The 26,988-nt window shown below is 39.1% G+C and overlaps 1 protein-coding gene across 1 annotated transcript in view; it reads left to right on the forward strand.

The window, feature by feature from the left end:
• SORCS2 (sortilin related VPS10 domain containing receptor 2) overlaps positions 1-26,988 on the forward strand; it is a 562,610-nt gene that overhangs the window by 455,300 nt on the left and 80,322 nt on the right. The window contains exons 6-9 of the mRNA XM_067298263.1: positions 5,114-5,178; positions 7,307-7,425; positions 12,590-12,679; positions 26,808-26,987. Of these exons, the coding sequence (XP_067154364.1) occupies positions 5,114-5,178; positions 7,307-7,425; positions 12,590-12,679; positions 26,808-26,987 (454 nt within the window). The remainder of the gene's footprint in view (positions 1-5,113; positions 5,179-7,306; positions 7,426-12,589; positions 12,680-26,807; position 26,988) is intronic.

The following is a 26,988-nucleotide window of genomic DNA, read 5'->3' on the forward strand; positions in this document are numbered from 1 at the left end:
GGAAGTTCCTGCACACCAGAGAGTGGGTTTGTTTTGATTTGTTGGGTTTTTTTTTCAGATGGCATGTTTGAAGGTATCTTTTCATCAGCATGCATTCCAGTGAACTGGATCAAATATTTAACAATGAAGGGACTATTTAAAGAAGAAGAGATACCTATCTGTAGCAGACCCAACCTTATTAATGTTTGCGGGCAGCCACTCCCCTGCAAAATGAGCCCAGAATCCTGGAAACACAGAAGTGTTTTCTGCGTGGAAATAAAATATAAAATCATGATTATTATGCAAGAGATTGCTGCTTGTGATTCACATTTTGAGATTGTAGTGTTACACATCAGTGGTAATTTTTGTTCATATATGCTACATAAATATCAAATTCTACATGAGCATTGGTATGCTTCTAATATTGCATGTGACTGAAGTAAGAAAATATTGGGGCAGTTTGTGAAGAAGAAAGGTAACTGGGTAAAAGCAAAATCATTGCCAAATAATTGCAAAGGTTTGGTAATTGGAATTCTTACAGAGAAACACTAAGAATTGTAAAAATATAAAATACATAATGTTCATTTCATGGAGTGTATATTTATACACAGACCAAGGCAGGCACAGAGAGCTTGTTAGTCCACTCCGTTGCACTCTCTTTTTGCTTTTGTAACTCTGCTGAAGTCAGTGAAAAATTAGGTCATATGACGTATGATCTTTCAGGAGGACTTTTCTAAAAGTCTAAAAAATATGCATAAGAAAGAGCTCCAGTGTCCCTTAGAGACCAAATTCAGGCCTCCATTGTGTGTATGTGGGCACAAAAGTGCCCTGATTTGCCACTGCCTTGCATCACGTTTTATTAGATTAGAACTTGGAGACGTAAGTAGGGTGAAACATGCACAAAGGGTGCAACATAGCTGAGCAAGTTTAAGGTCAATGCACCACCAAAAGGGACCATCTTGCTGCTTTTCCTCAACAGGATTGGTGCTCAACTACCTGCATGGTTAGATGATATAAGAAATATAAAACTAATCCCTCTAAAAAGTTCCCAAATTATGTTCTGTTGGTTAGTTTCCCAACTAATTAAAGACTAAAGTCAGGCTGAATTTTCAGTGGAAATTTTAAGTGTTTAATTTTAAAATGTAGAAACAACCTGAACCAGAAAACCCTTAATTCAGTGGTCAACCCTCCTTCGCCAAGTAAGACAAACAAAAAAGATGGTCCGGAATTGCTGAGATTTCAAAATTTCAGTTGAAAACTACTGTGAGAAGAAAAATGGAATTATAACTAAACAACACCAAAAACCATGCTGCAATTGAGAAAAATAGCTCCAGAGGGAAGTACTTGTTCTACTGTAAGCCTAAGTTTTTGTTTGAAAAAAAATATGTTGATGGTGAAATATCAACTAAAAAGAAAGAAGCTCCTGTACTGTGAGAGTCCGTTGTGTCTGTGCTTTATTAGCTGGAAGAGGTCCTGTTCTAAAGTCAGCTCAGAAGCAGTAAGCTTGGCTTTTTAGATTGTCCTCTGTAATTTTCGTGTTTATTCTTTCCTGAAATCAGGGATGAGCTTGAGTGGACAGAATCATAACTCTGGTGCAATATATTTCTTTTGTATTAGTAGTAACTTTGTATATGCAAATACAAAAAAGATGTCCTAGATTTGTCCCTCAGTATGAAGAAAACATTACTGAGCCTTTTATTTAAGTGTTTCGTGTACTGTGTGTGTTCCGGTATGTGCATTTTTTTGCCCATCCTTTTAAGAAAGCTGTGCCTCATGGGAGGAGACACTTAGATTGTGCTAATCCTTCATAGTGTGCTACTACTTTTCCTTTGATTCATGCTTTAAGTACAAGTGAAATAACAGTATGGCTATTTAAAGTCCTGTTGCCATGGGAGTCCTCTGAAATGAATGGATTAGTTTATTCTTCAGGGATATTGCTTCACATTCTCTGCACACTCAGGCAAGTAGCTCTGTATTAGTTATATTCTCTTCTGAAGATTTTCTTAGCAGCCATAATAGATGAGGTCTTTTTTCAATAAAAAGGGCTATTCCAAAGTCTTTGTAAGGCTGGGAAAAAGCGCTTCAAAGTTGGTAAACTCTGCTCTATAGTTCACATTCAAATTCAAAAGTTGACTTTGAGGGTTTAATGTCTTCAGTGGGTGAACAGAGAGCTCTGTGGTTGTGTCTTGTCTGTAGAAGTAGAGTAATGTAAAACACAGCCTATTTTTGAAATACAAATATTTTTTCCTCATTCTGCTTACCTAACTTGAGCGTTTCAAAATAGATAAACTGTTTGCTTACAGAGTTCATCTCACCTGTCAGACATATCTAAAGTCAGATATCTGCAGGTACAGCTTAATGAGCATTTCTTCTGACAGTCTTGTGGCTTCTTTCTTTGTAGGGTTACCTTTGTAGGGTTTCCTTAGATCAATTCCCAGCACTGGGACCTGGCAAGTTCACTGGCACATCTGAGGCAGTGAAGGAGAGGCAAAAGTGGGGACACAGAGTGGGGTGGCTTAATCTGGCACAGCAATGAGAAGAAATGCTTGTCAAACTGCAGCCTGACGTTGTCATCCTAAGCTTTCTTTATAATCGGTGGATACCTTTAGGAGGTGATCCAGCTGGTTGAGGAAGAGATGACTTGCCCTCTGGAAGTAACTGTTCCCTGTTAAATGAGGGATGGTTTTAAATAGGGGATAGGGGAAATGTCTGAGTTTCAGGGAAAAAAAAGTAGTACTTTTTCCCTGCTAGACCGAAGAAACCTTCCTTGTGATTCATTCACATCTACTTAAATAAAAATATAAAGGGGGAAAAGGGGTCTGAGATGGGAACTTTTCAGTGTACGTGCAGTCTGTGTTACAACCCCTTGCATTAAAGGGTTACACTGGAAATGACATTAGATGCTACCTGTGCCAGATGCCACTGTTAGGAAGAACACAGTAGACATGAGACCATTGTCATTTCTAACCTACTGAAAGAAGTATGAAAAGGTAAAAGTATTGACAAATACCTCAAACTGTGCTTATGAAATCATGTGTGATAAATTACAGATACAAGAGGTTATTTTGAAAGTATCCAAAAAACCATTTTTGCATTATTGATGCTGATCAATATGCGAGACCTAGCCTTAGAAAATTTCAGCCCTGAAGTTTCTGTTAGATTGTGGTTCAGCTGCATGAGGTCCAGCACAAAAAGTAAAATATTTAACCAAACATCGTTTTTCTTCCTTCAGAAAGCTGACTGCAGAGTTGATAGCAGGTTTGATTTGGTATGTTATGAATATCAGATACAGTCTGCACTGTGAAAAAGTTCACAGATTCTTCTCTCTGTTCAAATGTGTTCTTATCGGACCTTCAATACGTAGAACATCTTGTCTGACTTGATGTGTTGCCTCCCAAAATGCTAAAATAGTTTGTGTTTCAGAGACTAGTAAATGCAGGATTTTTCATTCTATTTATACAGAAAAAAAAATAACCCACTAGCAGTTTTCTTCACATCTCTTGGCTTTATCTCCTTTTTTAAAAAAATAATTACTGCAAATGTCACGTTCTTCCCTCTCATATTTTCTACTCCTTAAGAACTAAACTGTTTTTGCCACAAGCCCTGGTTTGGGGTATCAAATAGCTTTTATGATTTCATTTCCCTCTTCTTCCCATTTTATCCCAATTTGTCATTGCCAATTTTGGCACATGCCAATGTTAGTTGCCAGCCAGTGATTTGGTCCTGATTCTACCTGTTCCTTAGCAGGAATCATATTTAAGCCCTGATTGCACTGAGCTGTAGACTGATGTCAAATATTTCAGCTCCTTCATAGAACTGGATTTCAAGTTGCTCTTACCACTCTCCCCCTGCCTTCTCCCCCTCCTCGACTGATCATTTATCTTATTAGGGAAAAACAGCATATGTGATTATTTCTGGTTGTTCTACAGCAGGAACTGATCCAGTCTCTTCCCACTGGCCTGCATTCCTGAGGAGCCCCAATTACTGAGTCTGAGCTTTAACCATTCCTCATAAATCAATCCCTTTGAAATCATTAAAGAATGATGTCATTTCAATCTAAAGTATACCTTTATTGCATTTTATTATTAATAATTGCATCAAAACCATCATTTTCTCTAAGTACTTATTGGGTTTTCTTAGTATCTGCATCCAGCTGCACTTTATCACTCAATACATCTCCTTCATGTGTCTTCAGCTCACATCTGCTGCCTCTGTGGGCTCTTCCGTGTTTGCCAGCTTTGGCAGGGAAGAGCCACGTGAAGAGCAATGTCGCTACGGGAGTGTGGCCTGATTCTGTTTCACTTTGTGACAGCACAACTGTCAGCTCAAAGCTTTCTGTGCAGAGTCTGCCTCACTAATGATGCTGTAAGGGCCAGGATAAAACATAGCTGTGTCTGCCATTCCGAGGTTGGGGTGGAAGTCCTGCGGGGTAGAAATCTCATCTTTTGCCTGAGCATATTTGACATGGGAGATATTAAGAGAAAATCAGTCTGCATTCCTATTGCACCTTTTCAAAATTAAACTGCACCTTGATCAATTCTGACTGAATTTCCATCTCTGAATTTGTTCTCAAAATTATTCTGCATTTTCTTGCTTTGTCAAAGCAGAATCTTCTGTTCTCTTGAATATACTTACCAAAGATGTATCAGTTACTTATGAAAGGCATGCATCAAGTCAAAGAAATATCTAATAAGGATGGAATCTAGGTCTTTTTTAGCACTAAATCTGCTCTAGAGTCTCAAATGTCAAAGCTAACTGTAAAAAGATGCTCTAACATTTAGCAGTACATGTGAGTGTGTGCATATGGGTATGTATATTTATATCAACATATGCTTATGAAGTTTTTTCAGTTTCATACCTATTTCTGTTTTCTCCAATTGATATTAGAATCCTGTTTGTATGCATGTCCCAATAGAAGAGATTCTAAAAATATTTAAGAAGAAAAACATAATGCCAAGAACAGAAATAATATTTTCCATCTAAATGACAGTAATATGATATTATAAATGGGGTTTATTTTAATTTCCCAGCTAGGATGTTAAAGCTGGTTAGTATGAAATCCTCTCTTTTTTCCATCCACATAATTACTATCCTGTAGCTGGCTCTGCATAACTTGATTATATTATGTTCTCAGGGCCGTTGCTGGAGTTGATGGAGACCCTGATTTAGTTCATATGGAAATCCAGGACCCCAGTGGAGGTATGCAAATGAAAATGTTATCAACTGATACCCTAGTGTATAGTCATTTTTCGTTGTTTTAGAGAGTACTTTTGGATTTGTTTTAAAACCAGCCAGAAGAAGCATCGTGCACGACAGAGTCTTGTTCTGTTTATCTGTAGTCAGCAAAGCTGTCCTGTTATGTAAAAATACAGTATAATTTAAAATTTACTTGTTTCCCATTCTGAGACAAATTGACGTCAAGATGCTATGCTCCATTGAAAAAGTCCATTAATAGTGCAATTTGTTCTGGCAGCTAAACATTGAACATTTTTTCCTGATTTGTGAATAAAATTGGCAATGTAGTATTAGTGCTACATCTGTCAAAGTGAATTGTGGGATAGTTCAGTTCCACTGAACTAACTAAGTTCTCCCAGAATTTCCTCATGTTACAACATTCAGTATACTTCGAGACTTTAAAGCAAAACAAACAAAAAAAAACGGATTAGCAGTCAGGATGTGCTATAGTAAATAGTCACCAAGATTCCTGTATTCATGTAGGTCTTGTTACCTCTTGCACCCATGAAAGATGATTTAATTCCTTGATCGACTTAGTTCCTATACAGTCTTATACATTAGTTGTAAAGGATGCATAATTTGGTACTCCACAATTCAGTAGCTTTTCTTCCTTTCAGCCCTATAAAAAAAATCAAGGTTACCATGTTAAAATCTGGATGATAAATTCTTAAACCTTTAAGCAGTGAGATTTCTGGGACCCGGTGAGCCCTCCATAGCCCCATCAAGTGCTCTATTTGAAGAGAGTGTAAGAATTTAGAGACAGTTTTAGGACCTGGAGAGAAAAAATTTCTTTAATAGAAGCAGCAACAAAACTTTCATGAAATATTTATTTCCTGGCTGGGTCCTCAACACATGGACCTTGTGCAGTTAAGGTCAGTACAAGCATTGCCATTGATTTTAGTGGAAAACAGTGCCTTTGTACTACCTGTCTGACAAAGAACTGTAGTGCTTGTCATGTGAATTATGAATAGCTGCAAGATGTTTTGATGGCCCATTGCTGTGCTTGCTCAAATATCCTTGTGAGGATGATTTGGAAGGAAGTGAGAGAACTTGGATTGACTCTTGCTGCCTCTCAAACAGGTCCAGATTTTAAACCAAATATTTGGATCTAGCATGTTGGGTTGGCCTTTTCTAATAAAAAGTCATAAAGTATGGAATGCGTTTCCCATCATACTGCAAAAGTAATGATGGACATACATGGGCGGTGCATTATTTGCTCTTTCATACTGTTTCTGGAGGGTGGTGAGCATTAATGATGTGCGCACAGGATCACATATGTAAGAATTTTCCCACTGCACTTGGGAAAGTCACTCAGGCACTTTGTGCTCAAAACCTTGGGAGGAAGGGCATGAATCTAAGAGAAGGTCCATGTGCCATAGCTGGTGTAAGGTCTGATTATTGATTCTGCTCCCTCTGTTTGGTAAGAGCAGATTGCTGCAAAGATGCAGCAATCCTTCCCTAACAGCCTATGCAGAGAAGGTAATTGGAGAGGAAGAGAAAGAGGCTATAGCCTTCTCTGATATAAATCAGTCCAGGTATTTTCAGCAAGCTATTAACACTTAATATAGAAGTCCTCCCCCAACAGAGAAGTTCCAATAGTGCATGGTAACATTTCCACAGATCTTTCAAAATAGGCTTTAAAATTCTATACATTGTCTATTAAATTGCGTCTGGTTCTTTTCTCACCCTTTGCAGTTTTATACTGGGGCTTCTCTATTGATCTCAGTTATGTTGCATCAGACTGCCATTTCCCCAAATGAGTAATTTGGCTCTGGGCATAGGTTAAGCAAGAGAAGAGGCTCCTTCTATTGTCCCTGCCCATGAATGTCTCATTCACCTAATTCCCAGTCTCTCTGGAAGAGTGAAATTTGGATAAGTGGCTGCCTCCCAGGAGTGATCTGAACTGTAAGCAGTTAATATATGGTCAGTACTTAGCAGATTGAAAAACTCTTGTATAAACGTTTAATATAACAATTTTATAACTAACTTGACTGGCAAAGGCAGTGGTTTCCCTACATGAATAACATTTTTTACTGCTTGCTTCTTTTTCCCTTCAAAGCCCGGTCATACATTTCTGTCTCTCTTCCCTTAGGTCATCGTTACATCACTTGCCAGATTCAAAATTGTTCTGATAAGACAATGACAGTCCAGTTTGCTGGTGGTACTGATCGGGATTCCCTGACTGTGCAGGATGACTACATATTTCTTCAGGTATATGCCACTTTCTGGAGAGAGCAAATTTCAATTCAGAATTAAAAATTTAAACCATGCAGCAACACTGTAATTTAGGAGGTTCCTGAATTTTTACATGGATCAAAGCATTCCTTTATTAGTCAAAAGAAGATGCATCTTTAATCGGTGCAACCAGTTGCTTATTTATGATGTTGATTTTAATTTATCTCTGACCTAGCTTTACCTAGAGTGGCTAAATTTTCAAGTGGATCATGTGACTCAAAATTACCTTTTATAAATACTCTTGTGTGTTACACGGAATGCAGCCCTTTTGTTTCTATACATAACATCCTTCTCTGGGTCCTTTCCAGCACCTCTGTACACAAAAAGATTCCTGAGAACAGTATCCTAGAAAATCCACTGACAGAGTAGTGGCTGAGCTTCTTCATATGCATAACCCTGTGAAAAGGTTTTGTTGAGAAAGAATTATACAACTGTCGTCAGCAAGTGAAGCGGTGGAATCACCATATCTGGGGAGGTTAGAGCAGCTTGAGCCGGTCCAAATTACACTGGGGCTATTTCATTTCCAAACTACAAGACCTGAGTGCAAAAACAGGGGTTGGAACTTGGTCAGCCTCATGGCACCAAGTACAGCTTAGTCACAACTGAAAATTTGTTTTTATGTCCTTGGGACTGGATGTGGTTTGAATCTGTCAGAACTGCAAACTTCTCAGAGAAAGATTACGTCCTATCTGTTTTTAAGATTTTCCTAGGGAAGTTCCTTTTCTTAGTGATTGGCTGTAATTTTTCCCTTTGATACGGCTTGCTTGCTGCAAGGCTTGTCTGCCTACTGACTCTTGCAGGAAAGGAATATTGTGACAGTGGTCAGCTCTCCACACAACTGCCTTAGAGGACATTAGATTGGCTTTTTTAAAATTTTTATTTATTTATTTTTAAAGCTTTTCCACCTTGTGGCTGTTTCTTCCAGAAGGTTCTGTAAATTGATACAGAGACCAAGGATCTGTGCTCCTCTTGTTGAGTGTAGCAGTCTCAAAGGCCCATGTGGCTTGGAACACTTAGGACCACAAAGAAGCAGCAAAATGGATTTGGAAAAGTGTTTTTGAATAAAGTAGGCATTTCTCAGCTCAGGTCTAACACTCTTGGCAACCATTTTGCTGAAAGGTAATATTATCTGTAGCTCCCCCCAGGCACATTCTAAAATTCATTTCACGGTTAGTAGATGGTGAGAACTGCTGCTCACCATGTGACATTCCAGACTGCTGTGCTCAGCAAAACACAGGTTGCTTCATCTTCAAGCATCTGTGTTTTGCTGGACATCTTGTGTAGTTGCGTCAGGAGTTGTTATTCTATCTAATGCTAGACGTTGGCAGGTACAAAATGGAAGTGCAACTTGGAAACATACACATAAAGTGATGGATGAGCACTATTAGCAAAATTATGCCATTGATAATGTAGTCTTGTCTCTGGAGATTTGAGACATATTAATGCTAGTAGAAGAGATGTGCGCATATTCCACATAAAGGGGAAACATCTTTAGTCTTTCTTTCAGACATAGCTGCAGTAAATCACAGTAATTTAATATAAATCTCATTTATTGCTAAATGGGTTTACAATTAGCCATGTCTGTATTAGTGGAGGATAGAAGAGATCTCTGGGATCCCCAAGTTGTTGCTGAAGTGCAGTCACCTCTGAGGTGTGATGTGGGGCACCATTTATCTGTTCCAATAAACCAACACAGCAGCTGCACATCTGAGAAACAGCTATTTTTGAAAACACATGGAAATTCTGTTTGCACTAGGCTAGAATACAGCTATGTGAATTAGGATCAGACCAGGCACTGCTCTTAATATCATAGTAATATCTACCAGAAAGAAGATGGGACAGAATCATCTGTGCAAAAAAGAGGAGAGTTTGAGACTCCTGGCATCACTCACATACCCTGAACTGTGCACCTGTGAATCAGAGCATTGCAGGTCTGTAGCAGTAATCCTGTCCCCAGTCTCCCTCGGCCTCCACGTGCCTGACCTCCGCTCTCCCCCAGCCCTGAAGGAGCTCTGGGGTGCCCTGAGCACAGAGGTGGGAGAGCTCTGAACACGAAGCAAGGAGGTGGCACTGCTGACACAGAGCTGGCTCCAGTTCTGTGAAAAGCAGTTTTGTGTGCATGTGAGTGGACTTGTACTTGCCCTAGTTTCTTTTTATGCCATTTTCCATTGTGTTAAAAGGACAGTAGCACAACACTGATTTGGGCCTAATATCCTCAATGGTTTCATGAGTATCCACTTGCAGTGCTGCTTTAGCCATACTTCCTGGAAATTCTTTTGGTACAGATAGTACTTAACAGCTGGACAAGAGGAGGGGAAATAAAATCAGACTTTTACCGTCTTAGAAGATTTCAACCCCATTTCTTTAGTATGTCTGTATCCATGAGGATCAGGACCCTTCTAATATTGATTTCTTTTCCTCAGTTTGCATTAGCAGTCAGACAGTTTCAGAGGTGATTTTAGGAGAAGGATTAAAGTTTTGACACTGTTTTAAGTACAGACCAGCCTTTAATGTTAATGGGGCTTGACACAGCTAGCTGCTTCAACTCTGGTTCTCTGCTGCCTTGCATCATCTTTAGTCATTTCAAATGAGTGGCATAAAATAAGTGCATAATGAACATGAAGGCTATGGTAAGATGAATAAGACTGATATTTAACATTAATTAAATAAATAGTGAACTTTTTGCTTCAATCCACCATTTAACAAATCACATTCCTAAAGGGCATCACATTCTCTCTACCACACAAAAGGAGATTGGTTTAAAGGAAGAGTGAAAATTATTACAGTGCTAAATACTTCGATATCTTTAAAATATTCAAGCAGGTAGATCTGCTGTCATGCATCAACTCTATTTTTACCAAGCAAAGTCAAGTTTGCATGCACAGGCTATTTATCAGATCAGGTTCCTTTTTTAAAACACATACTTCTTTAAGTGTGTTTGATGGCCTACAGCCAAATATTGTTCATTGTGGCAAACAAAATTTGATTTAACCAGGAGCTTTACCTAGCAATTGACTACAAAACTTTGATTTTATATTTCCTTTTCATAATATGGAAACCACAGGGAATTTGTGTTTGACGTGTCTTCCCTGAATGAGATTCTTTTTTTTTAAGGCTTTCTTTTATAAATGACATTGAATTGCTACCTTGCATTTCACCATCAGTTTGCTGTGTTTGCTTGCTTCAATTGCTCTGACATGACTTATATAAGAAGTTGAAGTAGACAAAACTGAATGTAGAAGAGTTTATGGTAACCTTTTAAACTGACTTCTCTTACTGTATCAAAGAGCTCCTTCTGTTTTAGTAAAATTTCATTTGACTACTAGAACTAGACAGGATCCACATTTGTAAAGGAAGTGGAAAACTGCTATAAAAATATTTTTTCCTGTCACAATGGCATTGGCATTGTCAGATGGGTCATTTTGTTTTTCCAGTTCAGCAGAATAAGCTTTGAGAAGAGACAGAAAAGAAACTCTGAGTAATTGCTCAATACATGCAGCTGTGATTAATAAAAAGTCTGAGCCTTCCATAGATGAATCATTTTACCTTTGGCAGTTCAGGAAAAAACAGTGAGACTGAGATAGGAGTCTAAATAAATTTTCTAAGTCAGAGTAAAGAGATTAGTCTGTTTGTGCTTCTGTTCCACAAACTGATTTGTCATCGTAACAACCAGAGAAAAACTTTGTGTATTTTTTTTCCATTTTCTTTTTTGACCAGGCTATTCCTGTAAAGCAGCCACCTTTTATCAACCTAGTGAAAATGGCTAAATAGCTGATTCCTAGCTGATCTCCCAGAAAAAAATGTTTGAAAGAGTTGTGAAATATTATCTATTAAAGACTAAAACCATTGCTAATCTTATTTGATGGTACTCAAGAAGCCTAGTTGGAGATGTGCCGAGTTATATCAGCACAGATTTTGGCATTTTGTCTGTGGCTGGAAAAACCTGGAGAGGCCATCACTTCAGCATTTTCATCAGTCCTTATTTGAAATCTTCCTTTTGATACTTTGGAACAGTTTTTACATTGATTTTTCAGTGACTAAGGTAACAGTCTTTAAGTTACCAGTGTACCTGCTGTGACACAGGGTAGAAAGGTGCTAATGGATAATATCTGTGCTGCTGTTCCTTTAATGCATGTTTCTGTTTGGTTTTCTTTGGGTGAAAAATCTTCAGAGAACCCCAGGTGTTTTACATAAGACCTAATCTTATCTTCAGTTACCCACACAAGAAAGCAGTTGAAATACGTGTTTTAACCCTCTATATCAGTGTGGAATTCAGGACATTTAATTGATTTTCAAACTAACTGTTTGACTGATGGCTTTAGAATTGCATCATCATCTTCCATGCTATATGTCTTTTTCACTGTGAGGGTGACAGAGCAGTGGAACAGGTTGCCCGGAGAGGTTGTGGAGTCTCCTTCTCTGGAGATATTCAAAACACGCCTGGACGCAATCCTGTGCAATGTGCTCTAGGTGACCCTGCTTGAGCAGGGGGGTTGGACTAGATGATCTCCAGAGGTCCCTTCCAACCTCAGCGATTCTGTGATTCTGTGACTTTCACTGGGAAATGTTTTATTCCATGTAGAAAATATTAGCCCAATAGTGATTCATAACGCTGTATGTAAATCTTAGCATGACTTACTCAGCCTTTTACGTTCGACTTTGAGTAGTGCTGTTGGATACCACTTGCTCTGGAAGTACCTGGTATTTGCTGCCAGCATGTACCTTTCCTACCCCTTCTTACCTACGGGGTGCTTTTGCCCGGGTTTTCGTGGAAGGGCAGGAATGTGAGAAGCTACTGGGGACGCAGTGTACAGGGATAGCAGGAGGGGCCAAGGACGGTGAGATGCTAAAGTCTCAGGTATCATCCAAGACTGCTGAAATGGTAAAGGAGAAAAATAAATTCCTTTTTCTTCCTAAAGTGGTGGGGGAACAAAGGAGTTTGAATCTATTTGGAGTCTATTTTCTCACAACTTTCCGTTTATTCTCTTAAGCATAAACTGTAAATTAATACCATGCAATAGAAGTAATAGCTGTATATTTAAACTGTGGGTCAAAAAAAAAAAAAAAAAAGATTTCTGCCATTACAGACTCTTTAGATTTAACATGTGCTATCACAGGGTTCTGTTTTTCCTTTCTATAGACAACATCAGCAAATCGGACCAAGTATTATGTGTCTTACCGTCGAAACGGCTTTATACAGATGAAGTTACCAAAATACGCATTGCCAAAAGTAAGTGCGCACAGTACATTTTTCCTTATATTTTTATTATTCAACTTCTTACCTAAGTCAGGTTTGGTTTTTGCCTTTTTAAAACCTCCTTACTCTGAGATCACAATTTTACGTTGTAAGGATTTCTGAATTTCACTTGGGATACGTCCTTACTCTCTTGTTTCAAGCCTTGCTTCCACGCAGCAGCACTGCGATGGTAATGCAATGATACTGAGCGAGTTTTCTTTCAAGAATCAATTACTTTTTAATTCATTTTAATTAACATGGCGCTTTCTGATACAAGCATGGATGGTAATATAAGCAAATTTTGCGGGTCGATGGTGTTCAGTTTCACTGAAGAACCTGTTCTCTGTATGGCTGGGAGGCTCCTGCGGTCCTTCAGCAGGGAGCCCTGGCAGTTTTAAAGACCAACCTGGGCTAGGCCCTGCGCAACCCTGCCCGGAGCAGAGGCTGCACTAGAGACCTCCTGAGGTCCCCAGCAACCGCCCTTTTCCTGTCATCCTGTGATTCGGTGGCTTGCTGAGTTACAGAAGTAACTGAGACCTTTTATCTTTGCATGTTTTGAATTGCGCTGGTTTAAGTCACTGTTTTACTAATGAAGGGCGGTTGAGTATGTCCCTGTTTTCTTGTTATCGTTATAAAGCAAAGAATGTGTTTAATGTTGTTTTTTCACCTTTTTTTTTTAAATCTAAGTGGTAGTCTGAGATCTTCTAGTTTTAAGTATAGAGCACATTAAAAAAACCCTGAAATCAAATCCTCAGATACTATTTGAACAAGAATCTGAAATATCTGTATGCTCTCAGCAGCATAATGCAAATAGCTACATATTTATTTGTTTTGCCAAGAAATGTTTAACCAAGGACAAGCAAATGTATCAACCCATCCACGTAATTATTTCAGTGTTTTTAAGCCCTTCGAAGCAGCCTTTATAGTCTCTTGAGGGAATTTGTAACTAGGAAAACCACAGGAGAATATAAAGCTCTAAATGTGAAAATAAAAGGAATCTGTATCATATACAGATATATATGGGTTTAATCATTAATTTCCCAGGAATAAAGTAAGAATTAGGGAGTTGGTATTTTTGTATTGGGCATGAACGGCAGGGATTTGGTAGCGGGGGGGCCGGTGTGGGAGGAGGCCATGAGCCGCCCTGGACTGGCCGAAGCCAGTTCCAGCCGGTTCCAGCCAGCTCCGGAACGGCGGGAAACGGCCCACTGTGCACCAAAGTTCAGCCAGGCCCAGGAGCCCCCGCTGCCCCTGCTCACACGTATTTAAGAAAGAGCGGCAGCATGAAGAGGGAAGGGAAGGAGACGTGTGTGTGGACGTGGCTGGAGACGTGCTTTTGGAACGAGGCGCTTGAGGAGGGGCTACGGCCGGGGACGACCCATGCCAGGGCAGAAGAAAACAAGTAAGGGAGAGGCACACAGCAACTGTTACACAGACAACCCAACTTCCTGCGCTGCCTGTCGCCTCACTGAAAGAACTGGAGGGATCCAGTTAACGCACAGCCAAAACAAGGGAGTTGAGACCAGGAGGGGCGGAGGAGAGGGGGTTTGTTGAAGCTGAGCCTGGGGAAGGGAGAAGAAAGGTATTTCCCTAAGTGTTTGTTTGTTTTCTTTCTTTCTCAATACACAAATCAGTAATTTAAAGTGTATGTTAACTGGCAATAAATTAAATTAAGTAAAATTGCCTGAGTCCAGACTGTTAAGCCCAGGACAGTTGTTCTGAAGAAGTCTTAGCACCCTAATGCAGCTGTGAACTATGCTAACGTGTGTGGCAAAGCTGTTCTCTCTTGGCAGAGGGAAGGGGAGAAACCTTGTGAGAACTGGGCATTTCTTCCTTTCACTTCTGGATGGCCTGTGCAGGAATCTGGTCCTTTCCATTGCAGTTTCAATCTCATTCCCATCAATCTGCTGCGTTTGGCCTGGGCAACGTTGTTAGTCCCTTTTGATACTGCCATCGTGTAGAAGATGTACCTCATACTTGTAAGAGTAGCACAAAGTGTTATGATTAGAATATAGATATTAGTTAATATTGCATATGTGGATGAGTACTTCAAGAATTCAGGAAAGTGATTTATTTATAGGAAATTGATGCATGCTACCTCCTTAATGACTGCTCTGATTTAAATATCAGTATCACAGTAGCACTGTATTAAAAAAGGACATGTTATTTGGGTTAAGATATAGCCATCTGACACATTGCAATAAATGGATGGAGGCTTTCAGAGCTCAGAACTAAATAAGAATATTGTCAAATTCTTGTAGGCATCTGTGTTTAAAATAAATGAACTTGCATCAGTTGTGAAGAACAGCAGCAAACATCATTGGAGGGCTGGAGACAAGGCACACAGTAAGGGACTTAAAGATCTATCCCATGTAGCTTTTCTTGGCAGCAAAACAAATTTAAGAAATTGGCCCCCGTCATTCATTTCTACCACTCTTTTGCAATCTCCTATGGCCTCTGTTGTGTTTGTGAGACCATACTATAAACAAGATCAGTGCAGCAATCTAAGTGAAAAATAGTTCTGTAAAAAAGTATAATTTGGTTTTTGAAAAGGAAGATCAGGAAGCAACTTGATCGTAGCAAAGAAGCCTCCCTGTGGAGAGAAAATACTGGTTCTTAAAAACTCTTTAGTAGAGAAAGACAGACCTATAGCTGGGAGCTGAATCCAGACACATTCAAATTAGAAACTCAGCATAACTTCTTGGTGATTAAGCATTTGAAAAAGTGCCAAGGAAAGTGATGGATACTCTACTTTTTGAAGTTTACAAATCATAACTGAGTGCCTTTCTGAGATTTGCTGTAACCATACATACGTTATTTGCTCCTCCTGTATCTTATAAGTAGGCAGAAATAATTGTTGGGAATTCACTGGTTGGAAAGATACCAGAGAGCAAAATAAGAGATCTACTAATTTTCTAGTCTTCAAATCCATTAATCTGCAAACAGGGCTCAGTTTATTGGGTGTATGATCTTACTGAGCGCGTATTAATACACCATTTCTGACATATTCAAAAAGTGTCTGGCATAACTCATATTTCTGTCATATGTAGTCTAGATTATTTGAAATAGTGCTGCATGCTAAATTCTTTGTCTTGGAAAATATGTTTTTTGTTTATTTGTCTCTTTTCCCTGCTAAGCAGATTAACTCCAGGCTTGACTGAATAAATAAATTAGAAGTTAATGGTTTTATTTTGGATAGAGTCAATAGCTAGCTAGGAACAGGATGACTGTGTCTTTTGGAAAAGGATGTTTTTGTGTTGATCCTAGTTCAGGCAGTACCCAGTAAGTGGAACGAAATAAACTGCATCTCTTTAACATTTTGATGATGCCTCCAAGAAAAGTTTCTTTGGTATCTGCACACAACAGAGCTGAAAATTTCACTAAGAGGGCCTGGAAGCCAGACATCCATTAGAACAGGTAGTGAATGTGAGAGATTTTAAACTTTTCTGTGAAAGATACATTTTTTAAAGTGTTTTGTTACCCTTTACATCATATTTTAGATACTGAATATGAAATAAATAAGAACACAGCTCTCTGAAATTTTTTGATCCCACCGTATTTCAATGAGAATTGCACTCATCAGAGTGCAATAGAAATGCATATTCCAATCCAATTTGAACACAAGGGAAAGATTAATATGAGCAAAATGCTGATGAAATTTTGCAAAGAAATGGGATATCAGCAAAGACACTGGCACATCAACAGTGCTTTGAGGACACATGACATTGAGTGCTACTTGTATGGTGGTAGGAGATAAACAGAATGAAAGAATTTACAAGGATTTTTTTTTTAAGTTTATTTTAAAACAGAATTACAAGCTTTTTGAAATAACTTCAGTTTCAGTTTTTGTGAGTAGTTGATTCAGCCTAACCAGGAGATGAAACAGGTCTAAAATAGGCTTTATTTCTTTTTCTCAAGAGAATGAAATGAGGCCTCAAAAAATCTCTTTCCAAATAGTCTCTGCAAAATGTTGCATGTCACGGGCCAGAGTCTGAACAGTGATTCTGTACAGGCAATGGAAAACTGTGGACAAGCCAGAAAATGCTACAGGCTGGTCAAGGATCTGTCTAATAATATTAGGAGACATATGCTGGATCACCAAGCCCTAGCCTGAGGAAATAATGCTGGGCGTTTCAGGTATTATTCTTTCTCAGTGCAGCTATGTTTCACTCTGATTTTATTAATGAAGATAGAATGAACATTAAAAAAAATTTTTTTTTAACATTTTAAAAAGTAATTAAAAAACTTATTTGTTATTTTTCTTTAGACACAGAGACTGAAAATCTACAAAAAAATACTTTTTTTTTTTTTTTTTAGTATTGTTTGTATTTGTGTCTGTGTTGGAATTTGTCCAAATAGACCCCAAGGCAAAATCATAGAGTAGGATGTATGTTTGTATATATCTTTGGAATACCTCAAGGCCTCCTTGCTTATGAATAAAAAGCTGTCAGCATATCTAAAAGCAGCTTCTAGCCATGCTTTGCTTGTACTAAGTTTCATTTTATTCATCATGTCTTTAAGGCTCCAGCTCCACAGTGCCACATAGATCACCTTTTTGTAAGACATCGGAGCTACACATTTATGTTCAGAGAACAGAGCCAATGGTGGCCATCTAAAGAGCAGAAATCAGTTTTTTTTTTTTTGATTTTTTTTTTAGGTCTTTGCCTTGCTGTTTAGAGATTTTCTCTAGCACATTTGATGCTGACAGTCCTTTCAATCACAGAGCTCATGTGTTGACTGCTGCCAGTAAGAATGGTAATGGAGGTTGGTAAGATCAGTGTTAAAGGTTGCCAGTATGCTCCCCAAAACAGTACAGGAAATTTGGAGCTATTGTTTTAAGCTAAGTTGGCTATTATACTGAGCCTATATTCCATTTTACTGAAATTGCTTGTTCTCTGATGCTAAAGCTAGAGCAGAGGTGAATAACTTCTAGGAAATGAATACCAAATCCTTCTCATAGCCAAGAGCAACAGGATTACATTTGTGTTGTGAGATGGCTGACTAGTCATGCAGGTGTGTTCCAGGGAGATCTAGAGATGCTGGCCTCAGCAGGCCCTGCTGGGTCATTTTTAACCCAGAGCAGGGGCTTTGGCAGCAGTTCCTGTGGAGAAAAGTTCTGCTGAGGGTCATGACGTGTAGCCCCATCAGGGGAGTTGTCACACTTGTATTGCACATAAGTTCCTTGCAGCTCAGATTCACCTCTCTTAGAGAAGTATGGTTTGGAGAAGAAGGATTACCTTAGGTTCTACTCCTTATTAGGGATTTTAAGTCTTACCATAATGTGACTAGTTATAAAACTGAGAACTAGTTCATTCTGATAGTTTAAGTACCAAGTACAGCCAACAACACCTTAACAAAAGATATTGACCAAACCAAAAATATGCTAGAAGTCATGTTAGCTTTACTGTCACAGTTTTAAAGAAATAATTATTCTGAGTTCCCATCCCAACTCTGATAAATCAACTGATATATATCAATTGCTGATGATACCAAACTGGGAGGAGTGGCTGATACACCAGAAGGCTGTGCTGCCATTCAGAGAGACCTGGACAGGCTGGAGAGCTGGGCAGAGAGGAACCTCATGAAGTTCAACAAAGGCAAGTGCAGGGTCCTGCACCTAGGGAGGAATAACCCCCTGCAGCAGTAGAGGTTGGGGGTTGACCTGCTGGAGAGCAGCTCTGCGGAGAAAGACCTGGGAGTGCTGGTGGACACCAAGTTAAGCATGAGGCAGCAATGTGCCCTTGTGGCCAAGAAGGCCAATGGTATGCTGGGGTGCATCAGGAAGAGTGTTGCCAGCAGGTCGAGGGAGGTGATCCTCCCCCTCTGCTCAGCCCTGGTGAGGCCACATCTGGAGTACTGTGTCCAGTCCTGGGCCCCCCAGTACAAGAGGGATGTGGCACTACTGGAGCAAGTCCAGCGAAGGGCTACAAAGATGATTAGGGGACTGGAGCATCTCTCTCATGAGGAAAGGCTGAGAGAGCTGGGCCTGTTTGGCTTGGAGAAGAGAAGGCTGAGAGGGGATCTTATCAATGTGTACAAGTATCTGAAGGGAGGGTGTCAAGAGGATGGGACCAGACTCTTTTCAGTGGTGCCCAGCGACAGGACGCGAGGCAACGGGCACAAACTGAAACACAGACAGTTCCATCTGAACATGAGGAAAAACTTCTTTGCTGTGAGGGTGACAGAGCACTGGAACAGGTTGCCCAGAGAGGTTGTGGAGTCTCCTTCTCTGGAGATATTCAAAACGCGCCTGGACGCGATCCTGTGCAACGTGTTCTAGGTGACTCTGCTTGAGCAGAGGGGTTGGACTTAGACGATCTCCAGAGGTCCCTTCCAACCTCAACCATTCTGTGATTGTGTAATTGGTAATGATCTGCTTTTATGGACTGATACAAGGCAGTCATTGATTCTGCATTTGTTCATGCCAGCTACAAAAACTTAATAATGGAAGAGCTACATTAGCTGTTATATCCTACTGTAATTCAGAAAGTAAAATGTTTAGTTCTGAAAAGATATGGTGTGGAAAAAGCTTCTTTTATCTATCATGATCTCTGTGTGTCTTTTCTATCTTGTGAAATAGGGAATAATGTAAAATTTTTCAGATAACTGAGGTAGAAGAGAATAGAGGGGACAAATGAAAAGAAAAGAAGAAAAAAATCCTATTGCCTTAGAAATAACTGAACATTTAGTGTATTCATGGTAGTATCAATCTCTCATGCTTTTTATGAACTCTATATATTCTTTTTACTTGAGTATCACCTAGTGCTCTTCTGTCAACAGAAGCTTAGACTGGTATTTCTGAAAATAAGTTCAAAACACAAAGTTAAACTCTTCTAATGTGTTGTTTGCTGAAAAGCTATTGTTGCAAACAAACAATTATGTCTTTACAAAGTACCATCTCATGCAATCAGCTTTTGCAGGAGAGATTGACTCTTCTGAGGGGCTCTAAAAAGCCCAGGTCTTTCTTGCATCAGTCTGAGACATGCATCACTTTTAACCATAAGTTTTCTTCCACGCTTGTCTGCATCATTCAGTAATAGGTATGACACTACCAAAATTAATTTTTTTTAACAGTTTTACTCCTTTTCCCAAATAATCATCAATCTTTTGAAGTATATTTTTTCTTCTCTGTCAAACTCCCTCTAACCGTAACTTTTTCGAGGATTCCTTAAATGGGTCCATTCATTAACAGTAGAAGTGACAGGAAAGATTCATGTAGCCTTTTTCTCAGCAGACCAAATTTTCTTGAAGCCCTGGCTGTATGATGATTTGATTACTAGTTAGTGAGAATACAAAAACTCATTTAGCTCTTAATTTCCCAAGGATTGTTTCTCTGCATGGGTAGTCCCTTTACCACCTCTGCCACCCATCACTCGAGGGATGCTTAGGCTGAGTTTGTTAGTCTATGTTAGACAGAAGAGCAGTTTGCAGCTGAAGCAGGACTACTTCTCCATCCTTCTAAAAGGCCATTGGAGTGACTGTTGAAAAAGGAATAAAGAGAAATAAAATAGAAATACAAATAGTGTATTTGATGCAGTAGAAGTATTCCTTTCCTGGGAAGTGTCACAGAAATAGCAAGTGAGCCAATGTTGTAGCAGCTGTCAGTCTGAATGGCTCCCCAGTCTTACAGATCCATTTGAGGTGGGTTCAAGGAGCTGTTCTTTTCTTCACAGTGTTACTTGTTATTGATTTCTCCCCTTGCACCATTTTACTCAGCCAGGCAAGGAAGATTAGGGAGATTATCTTTGAAATATATGCCATCCAGTTACCTTGATTGTACTTAAGAGATTATAGGGGTATAAATGTGGTGCATCTGGAGGTCAAGATTGATACTACACAGTTCTGAGTGCTTACATGTGTTGTACTTGCAATACATTTACTCCTGGTAATTCTCTGTATAATTTATCACTTGCTTCAGGTTAACACATTGCCCAGCCTAAGCATTAAAAGATTGAAAGTGGGAAAAAGTATGGCATTGGCTTGAAAATTGTAAGATTTGAAAAACAGGAATTTGAGGTTCTTTTGTATTTGCCTTGTTGGCTAAAGCACCACAGTTCTGCCTGTGTAGCATTACACAGACTGTTCTGAATCCTGCCTACAGTGTTTTCATTTGATGGCATTTTCTAGTTTGTCAGCACGTTTTGCCTGCACGAGGGATCATTGGCTTGCTGTGTGATCCTTGTCATCTTTCATATCCTTGTGTCTTCTGGGTGTAATCCTATATTTGTATCACAGGGTTTCTTATCACAGTTAGTAATATAGTAAACCAGACTGAGTGTTTCTTGAATATAAAATTCTAAAAGGTATTAACAGGTTTTTAGGCATCCGGGTTACTATATGTAGATGTTATGGGATGGTATACAGTGGAAACAATATAGTTCTCTTTCCTTCCTCCCTGCAACCGCCACCTCCAAAAATGAAAACTGTCTCAACTATTTATGCTTTTGGACTTCTTGACAGATTTTGACTTTTGATCTGGCGTTCATTCAGACTTCTATGAAAACGGATTTAACTGCATTAAAAGCACATAATTTGGGGAAAATGTTAGAGTGATCATGTTGGTTCCTCCCTGTTGAAAGCCAACAAATAATTCTGGAGCAGTGTGGATATTCTTAGGAAAATCTGATCCTTACTCTCTGCATGCTGGAAGAGTTTCTTGGATGCTTGCTCTCCATTTCGTGGCTGACAATGCACAATTCTTTCAGCATCATACGCACACCCTTCAGACTCATTTGTTTTATTTAATAGACCGGGTCTATCCATGTGATGTGTATCACTTTAAGGAAATTCCTATCTTTTGGCAGGATTTTGCCCTGTGTACGTGTCCAACTATTTCCAGTATTGCTTTGAAGCTGTCTTAGTGTTTATTTGAATTATTATGTTCTCTGCTACTGACATCAGATACAAGCCAGCTTAGAAGTCACTGAGAGAACAAGAGTGGTATGACCTGTCATTAGATGCCCTGTTTAATCATATCAGTTTTTAATATGCAGTCTTTGATCACTTGCAGGATTTGTCTAGCATTTTGTATAGAAGGAATTCTGATTCAAAACCTTAATTCCGGTTGCTGTTCTAATTCTATGAAGAAGTTGAAATTTGTATTTTGTCTGGAAATTTTATGCTTTCTGTAGTATAGTTAAGAAGTTACAGTTTTTGCATTTAAAAAAAATACTGTTATTTTTGGTGACATTCCCATTTGTTTCTGCAAAATTTCAAGAAAGCTCAATAAGCAGTGCATATTTTTTTTCCCCATATTCGCAGGATCATAGACAATAGATGTGGAATGGATCTTGAGAGGTCCTTTTCTAAAGCATGGTCATCTGCCTTAAACCAATCCTGACAGATGTTTGTCTAATATTCTCTTAACAGCTCCCAAGGATGAAGATTACTTTACCTCCCAAAGCAATTTATCCTCAATGTTTATGACTAGGCCCTACTATAGAAGGATTTTATGATGTCTAACCTAAATCTCCTTAGCTGTGATTCACACACAGTATTAAACTCCCAGTAGACATAGAAGACAGTTTATTCCCTTTGCCTTGGGGCAGCTGATGACGTATTTGAAGGCTGTTTTGTGTCTCCTCTCATACATCCATAGACAAACAACCCCGTGGACTTGTTTGCATTTTGGATTTTAGAGCACTTCGCAGACTTCTGTGGTTGCACTGCAGGCCTATCCCAGGTCCTGGGTTGAAATCCACTTATCTGGACCCCTGAATAGCTCCATAGATTTTTAATGATGATCATACAGAAATCTGTGCTTTGTCTAACAATACGCAGTATAGAGAGGAGGGTGAAGGCAACATTGTGACAAAGGAATTCGCAGAAAATAGTGCTTAAGAAGCACCGTAGGAAACCTGAGAAGTTTCACAGAGTTTTAGAAGTAAAGAAAAGGAGCTTTGGACAATACAACAAGCAGTATATGTAGTATTCTCAAAATTGTACAAGAGCTTGCAACCTGAAAAGATGAGACAAAGCAAAGAGAAAATTGGCTGGCTGACCTTAGGGATTGTATTTGGGAATGGTGGTTTATTTCTGATATAGATTGTTGTTAGTGAGCTTTGCAAAACAAATTAAAAAAAAAAAAAAGAGAAGTGAAAATGGCAAGAGAGTGGATGTATGGATGTTTGGGTCAGCAAGACATGGGAGATCAGAAGGAACAAGGCAGAACGGACAGAGCAAAGGTAAAGTGGTAGAGATGAGAGAAAGGATGTCCATGCAGAAATTTCACTAGAGGAAATGGCATGGTTGGTGTGGCAAACCTGGAGGAAGATTCTGCCTTAGAGCACCTGAAAGTGCAGGAACTCTCTCATTTGAAAGTAGAAGGGAAAGGATAAGAGCTCAAATATTGTGTGTACATAAAAAGGCATCCTAGACATAAACACCAACAAATGATAGGTGATAATAAGGAATTTTTCACAGAATCACAGAATCGCTGAGGTTGGAAGGGACCTCTGGAGATCATCTAGTCCAACCCCCCTGCTCAAGCAGGGTCACCTAGAGCACATTGCACAGGATTGCATCCAGGCGTGTTTTGAATATCTCCAGAGAAGGAGACTCCACAACCTCTCTGGGCAACCTGTTCCAGTGCTCTGTCACCCTCACAGTGAAAAAGTATTTCCTCATGTTCAAATGGAAGCGTCTGTGTTTCAGTTTGTGCCCATTGCCTCGCGTCCTGTCACTAGGCACCACTGAAAAGAGTCTGGTCCCATCCTCTTGACACCCTCCCTTCAGATACTTGTACACATTGATACACACTGACATTTCAAATCCTGAGGAGCTCTTAAATTAGCCAAGAAGATGCTTATCAATGAATTTGAGAAAATGTGTGAATAGCCAGCTTATGGAAAAAAAATAGATGATCAGCAGGGCTTTGAATATCCTGCAGAATGTGGAGAGAGTAAACAGGGGGTCCAGGAAGAAGGTGACTATGATAAGCCAAGTGTGAAATAATCAAGGAATGAATGCTTTGCTTATAGAATCTGCAGAGATTACAGCCTAAGGTAGTATCTGTGACCATGAATTAGGTAAAGCAATAAAAAATGACATTCCCTGAATCAAGATATTTTTTCTCTCTCAGGTGTCTTACTAGTTAACTCTCTAGTGACTGTAAGTTCTGTCTAGCAGTTTTTGCTGACATCCTGTCTTCCTCAGGTGCTTATCATCTGTTGAGCTGGGCCGAAGTGTTAGAGAACTGGGCTTCTGTATTGGTTGATCAGTTTCTTCTTCTTTTTAATTATAGTTTTCCAGCATAGGAATGGTAAGAGAGTGGCGTGAAAGCGAAAGGGTTTTAGTTTAGCTTTGTTGTAGCTGAAGTTAAACGGTCTGTGTCATTTGGGAGTTTAAAGAACATTTAAGAATCAGGCATGAAATTTGCAGCTTTCCTTACTTCATCAATTAATTTTCTCAGAGGATTTTATCATGACTACGGGCAGAAAGAGTTCTGCAGGATTACTGCAAAGCAGTCTAACTGAAGGACCGTTGCTTCTTGAGGGAAACAAAAAAGAATTGCTGTTAGATAGTGATAAAGCTGAACTGGAAGTCTGAAAGCGTAAACTCTGAATGGAAAAAACAAAGTTCAGGGAAATTGAAAGGCAGTTTCACTTGCTAAAATCAGGATCTGTGAGGTTCTTGCCTCAGGAAAAAAATGGTGTGTCAAACAAGTTAAGTGTACAAACCTCTTAGTAACAATTATAGCCAAGAGAGAAGTAAACTCTCACTTGTTACAATTAACTTCTCCAGTCTAACCCTTCTTCCTTTCACCTGTTCCCTCCAGTCTGTCCAAAATTAATCTTCCTGCCCTTCTGCACCACACACAGTTTGGCTCTTTCTTCATTGCTTCCACACTGTTCTGTAGGAATCCTCTGCATCTCCCACCACACCCTGAGGAACGAGAACTGTGTCTAGTCCTGGCCTGTCTTTGCCCTCACCTGTGCCAAAGGGCCACCTCATACAGCCGCTGCAGCCTGGCCCCGCTGTTTACCTTTCTCTTGATAAATGTTAGATTCTTTTCTCTTTTACACCAAACCAACCTGAAATAAGACTATAGAAGTCAGCATAGTTATGTGAGCGAAGACTCAGTTTTGTGCCTTTGTTCCTGTGAACTCTTCTGTCTTCTGGCAGTCCTGCTGCTTATCTTACCTTTCCTCCTTTATGGTTGTTCCTTGAATCCTCCTTGTATATTTTTAATTACAGGCAGTACTCAGGCTCTCTTCTTTGCACTTCTATCCTATGTGTCATTTTCCATTTGCTCTTTAAGTGTTGTTTAGATTCCAAGTACGTGGGGCAAGAAAAGTAAGGCTTTGCTTTTGTTTATGGCACTGTGCAAGTGTTTTATTTTGATAATGTAGTTGATAATTTTGCTGAAAGCTTTCTAATAGCTCTAGCAACACAGGAGTTAAGGATTTTCTACAGTTTTTCATTTGGGAAGTAGAAAAAAAAGTACTGTTTACCCTTCTTTACTCCTTCATTTGATTCTCCCCCTTCCATCCCCGTTTATTGGATAAGCAGAGGAACTATTTTCAGGCTGTAAAAGAAAAGGCAACTTCAGTGTTCGCTGTGGTATAGTGTGGACTACCTAGTCCCGTATTAACCTGATTTAAGGCAAGCAGATGAAGAGTTCTGTACCTTTAAGAGGCTCTTTAAAGAACCTGTTGGGATCAATTGTAGTGTTTTGCTGGCATTTCTGTGCCGAAACAGTCACTTTTTAGTACTCAGATTGAAAGAATCAAACTTCTGTCAGACTCTCTGTTCTGGGGTAATTTCTGAGTACAAGAAAAAAGAGGTCTACTAATGGGATGCTAAATAAAAATCTACCTTAGTATAAAGACTTCAACTTTAGGAAATGGCTTTGAGATCTATCATTGATAGGGAACTGTCTAGACAATAGAACTCTTCACTTAAGTTATTTTGTGTTGAAATGTGCCAGATACATAAAAATAACTTGAATTTGACTGAATGATTAGTTGTTTAATAACCATCTTTTGTCTATATTAAAAATCTTTCCAGTGTACTTTTATTTCTATTAATTTTTCTAATCTAAATGCTTCAGTCATATCATGTATTTTGCCTATAGTATGACTGCCATGCTTTGTCCAGTGTTCAGTGTTGTACATACTCATCTTTTCTCTAGCATGAACTGGATTCTTATGGAATTTGTTCTATTTCTCTGTTAGAAAGAGGTCTATGACATTGTTTTGTTGAACTTTTTTTAAAGACTATTTTCCCCAAACTCATTATCTCTTTACATGTTGGTAGCTTTATTTCATATTCATTCCATCATGTTAGTTATTTCTCCAGTAATAAGGTGAACAGAACTGCATACAGTATTCCAGCTGAAGTAACAAGAAAGTTACAGAGAAAGAGTTTATAACCTTTCTGTCTCCATGACTAAATGTCATTTTTTACGTAGCCCCAATATTTGCCTTTCTGTTGCCATATGCTATTGCAAACTCATGTCCTATTTTCTGTTTGCTAAGTTTAGTTCAGTGTTCATACTTCCTGCTTTATTTCTTCTGTTTAATATTAGTGTTAAATTATTTTCCCCAGCTATGCATTTTTTCTCTAAAAGGGTTAGAGTGAAGGAGCTTGGAAAACAAAAAGAACTCTGACCAAAGTAGTTCTTATTTCTTTAGGTACTTGTGGATTATTTTTAGATTGTTTTCTTTGTTTATGATGTTTAAGAACATATGTATTTTTCATTGGCTCTCATCCAGATCTTGGAAAATAATTCACTATATTTTTTTTCCTTTTCACTCTTAGCCCCGATGAAATTGCCAAAATTGGCAGCAGCTTTTTATGTTGAAACCCACTAACTGTGAATTTTGTTCAAGAAGTTGACTCCCAGCAGAAAAGCCAAAGCAGATCACAGTCTTCACACATTTCATGATTTTTGGTCTTCATTAGCCTGGTTTGCATTCCCTATGATAACCTGTAGCCAGGAGGCAGTGACTGGCCATCTTGGAGTGGTGGGGTACAGTCTGTTTATTAGTATCAGGTTGAGAGATTACTGTCACTGAACTTTCAAATAGATATTTTTTTCCCCTTGGTATTCCTGGCTAGATTATTGCTTGCAAAACAGGTGATGGGAAAAAGAGTCATTTTGTATCTTATTTTTCTACAGGATTTACAGATAATCAGTACAGATGAAAACCAGGTATTTGTGGCTGTTCAGGAGTGGTACCAGACAGACACATACAACCTGTACCAGTCTGACCCACAAGGTGTTTACTACTCCATCCTGCTAGAGAATGTCCGGAGCACCAAACAACCAGAAGAGAATGTCCTGATAGATATTCTGGAGG

The sequence above is a fragment of the Apteryx mantelli genome, chromosome 5 (assembly GCF_036417845.1).
Source record: "Apteryx mantelli isolate bAptMan1 chromosome 5, bAptMan1.hap1, whole genome shotgun sequence".
Taxonomy (NCBI): domain Eukaryota; kingdom Metazoa; phylum Chordata; class Aves; order Apterygiformes; family Apterygidae; genus Apteryx; species Apteryx mantelli.